The sequence below is a fragment of the Argentina silus genome, assembly GCF_951799395.1.
Source record: "Argentina silus genome assembly, chromosome: 12".
Lineage (NCBI taxonomy): Eukaryota > Metazoa > Chordata > Actinopteri > Argentiniformes > Argentinidae > Argentina > Argentina silus.
Window position 1 is genome coordinate 2,294,087 of NC_139666.1, and position 3,321 is coordinate 2,297,407.

The 3,321-nt window shown below is 46.6% G+C and overlaps 1 protein-coding gene across 1 annotated transcript in view; it reads left to right on the forward strand.

Annotated features, from left to right (window-relative positions):
* Positions 1-3,321, forward strand: part of trpm2 (transient receptor potential cation channel, subfamily M, member 2) — a gene marked incomplete at both ends in the record, with an annotated part of 19,139 nt that continues 15,818 nt past the window's right edge. The window contains 4 exons of the mRNA XM_083682036.1: positions 1-7; positions 254-345; positions 956-1,239; positions 2,860-3,028. Of these exons, the coding sequence (XP_083538162.1) occupies positions 1-7; positions 254-345; positions 956-1,239; positions 2,860-3,028 (552 nt within the window). The remainder of the gene's footprint in view (positions 8-253; positions 346-955; positions 1,240-2,859; positions 3,029-3,321) is intronic.

Consider the following 3,321-nt stretch of genomic DNA (forward strand, 5'->3'; position numbering starts at 1 on the left):
ATGTACGGTGAGTATTAATTGATGATTAAATGAAAATTAAGGCACATTTTTCTTAGAGCTTTATTGATTTTTTTTATCGTCAGAGAAACCTTGACTGTTCTTGCACCTGTTATGCTTCAGTCATAGATGGGTGCCAACCTGAGTCTGTGGAGCTTGTACTGGGGATGTCTGTTTTCTGAAGGATTCATTTTCTAGTATTTGACTTGTTCTTTTAACTAGATAGGATTTTAATTCTGTGCTCAATCCTCAACAGAAATGTTGGCCCGATCTGAGACCAAAGTCCATGCTGAGGAAGTTAACATTCTGGGAAAAGTAGGACTGAGTCGACTGCTCTACATTAAAAAGGTGAGTTAAATATCTATATTTAATTATAGTATTTAAACCACAGGTAATTTACAGTATTTTCAGTATCATTTCATGGATACGATGAATGCAGTTCAGTGCAATGGGAAATGCATAAAGTACAGTTACATAATAACACTTTTATTTATTGAGCCACAGCTAGTAGTAGAACTTACCTGTGTACTTTGTACCATCAAAAGTTGGAGCGTTCAATATTCTTCTTCTTTGAGAATCAAAATGAGGATATATCTGTTATCACAACGCATATATATATTAAAAAAATATCATTTCACTTTCAATTCAGATCTGAGTACGAGAGATAAACATAGATATCAGCATTATTTGCTCCTGACAGACAGCCAAAAGGAGGTTCCCTCTCATCCACTCCCTGTCCTCCAGTTACTTATTGATTGCGTGAGCAGCTTTCCCCCGTCCTGTGCACTACGCGGTACAGTAGACCCTCAGTCACGTCCCAGGCCGACTCAGCATCCCTCCCGCTCCAGCCTGTCTGCTGTGACATCACTGATGCAGTGCCGAGCTGTACCACTGACCACAGCCACTGACTGCAGTCAGAGCAGTATCTCTCCTCCCCAAGCCCCATCCCCAGCCACAGTCCACACTGCAGTCAGAGCAGTATCTCTCCTCCCCAAGCCCCATCCCCAGCCACAGTCCACACTGCAGGGAGAGCTCCTCACCTCACCCCCGTCCACCTCCTCTCAGGATGGGGGAAGAAGCCCCCGTAGAAGAGCCCAACCTCGTTCAGACGCTGGCTATCAGCGTAGCCACAACCTCCAAGTACCTGTCTCTGTCTCCCTCCTTCCAGCGCAGCTCCCTGGCCTGCTGGATCAAGGAGAACGTCAAGAAGAAGGAGTGCTGCTTCTACGTAGAGGACGCCAGGTAGGCTGGTGTGTATTGGTCGGAGTGTGTTTTTGGGGCAGTGTGGTAAACAGTGTGTTTGTGTGTGTGAAAGTGAAAGCGTGTCTCTGAACTGACCTTGATTCTTGTGCTGTCGCTAATGCTGCTAATGCTGCTGCTGCCAGCCAAGCCGATATGAGAGTCCAGGGTGTGTTATTCAGAGGCGCTGAAGAGGCTTGTTTTCTGAAAACAAAGTTGTACGACACAGATTTTGATGTTGTTCTCTCTGCGTGTTGTGCTCTTTCTGGCATGTACAGGGTACAGGGTGCGCGTGTCACAAGGGGGAAGTGTGACGGGCTTGGATCTGGGTTCAGCAGGCAGCGTCAAGTAGAGACCAACAGAAACGGCCGGGTTTCAATCATTTATCAGTTTATCAGTTTATCAGTTTCATTTACTTAACCTTCTTCAATATACACTCACTGAACACCTTATTAGGAACACCTGTACACTTTCTCATGGTGGAGGTGGTGGAATGGTCTGGGGAATGTTTTCTTGGCACACTTTGGGCCCGTTAATGCCAATCAATCATCGCTTGAATGCCACAGCCTATTTGAGTATTGTTGCTGACCATGTGCATCCCTTCATGGCCACAACTTACCCATCCTCTAATGGCTACTTCCAGCATGATAATGCACCATGTCACAAAGCACAAGTCATCTCAAACTGGTTCTTCAGGGTTCTTCAGCGGCCTTCCCAGTTGAAAGTGCACCTGACAAATCTGCAGGAATTGCGTGATGCAGTCATGTCTTCATGGACCAGAATCTCAAAGGAATGTTTCCAACATCTTATGAACTCAATGCCCTGAAGAATTGAGGCTGTTTTGAGCGCAAAGGAGCCCAGGAGGCAGTAAGAGTTGCAGCCCAGGGGGCAGTAAGAGTTGCAGCCCAGGAGGCAGTAAGAGGTGCAGCCCAGGAGGCAGTAAGAGTTGCAGCCCAGGGGGCAGTAAGAGGTGCAGCCCAGGGGGCAGTAAGAGGTGCAGCCCAGGGGGCAGTAAGAGTTGCAGCCCAGGAGGCAGTAAGAGTTGCAGCCCAGGAGGCAGTAAGAGGTGCAGCCCAGGGGGCAGTAAGAGGTGCAGCCCAGGGGGCAGTAAGAGTTGCAGCCCAGGAGGCAGTAAGAGGTGCAGCCTTTGAACAAGCTCTCTGCCAACGGGCTCTGATCTGCATCGCCTCCTATGGGCTTCGAACTCAAAAACAGTTTGTTTTGAATTTCATTTTTAATACAAACTCAGTGGTCAGTGGTCAAACTCAGTGGTCAGTGGTCAAACTCAATGGTCAATTATCCAATCAGAAGCTTTGTCAATCACATGCAATACGTCACACTTGTGGCACATGCTCTGTGTAATGCAGTGGCATGATAATAGTGGCAAAGCCTCTTACCACGGTAAGAATATATCATCCAACGGTTCCTAATGCTCATGGTTGTTTAACCTGCACTGTGTGTGTGCATTAGTACAGCTCAATAGAAATACAAACAACTGATTCATGGACTTGTTTAGGATTCTTTCTTCTATTGTTTACTCAAATCTGTTATCTGGGTTGGGGTTTTTTTGTCTCAAGATGTGTGCATATACCTTTCCTAAAAGCCAGTCTCTCTTCCCCACAGAGAAGGGCTCTGTAAGTGTGGCTACCCCAAGACCGACCATGTTGACGAGGCTATCAAGCCTGACGGCTTCATGGGCGAGTCCTGGGACAAACACAGGCATGTCCGCGAGGTGCCCACAGACTCTTATGGGGACATCAGCTTCGGTGGCCTGGGACATAAAATTGGCAAGGTAAAGAGACACTGAACTTGGGGGCGCTCAGTGGCGTAGCACACTAAGGCGCATACCATATCACCGCAAGGTCCCTGGTTCAATTCCGGCCATCGACCTATCTTGCATGTCATCCCTCCTATCTCTCTCTCACCCATCCTTCCTGTCAATCTCTACTGTCTCTATCCCAATAAAACAGAAATGCCCTAAAAACATATTTAAAAAAAAAAAGAAAAGAAAAGAGAGACACTGAACATGAGGAATAATTTCTTTACAATGTACTCCTTAGTGAAAAATGTCTTTGTTTGTGTGTG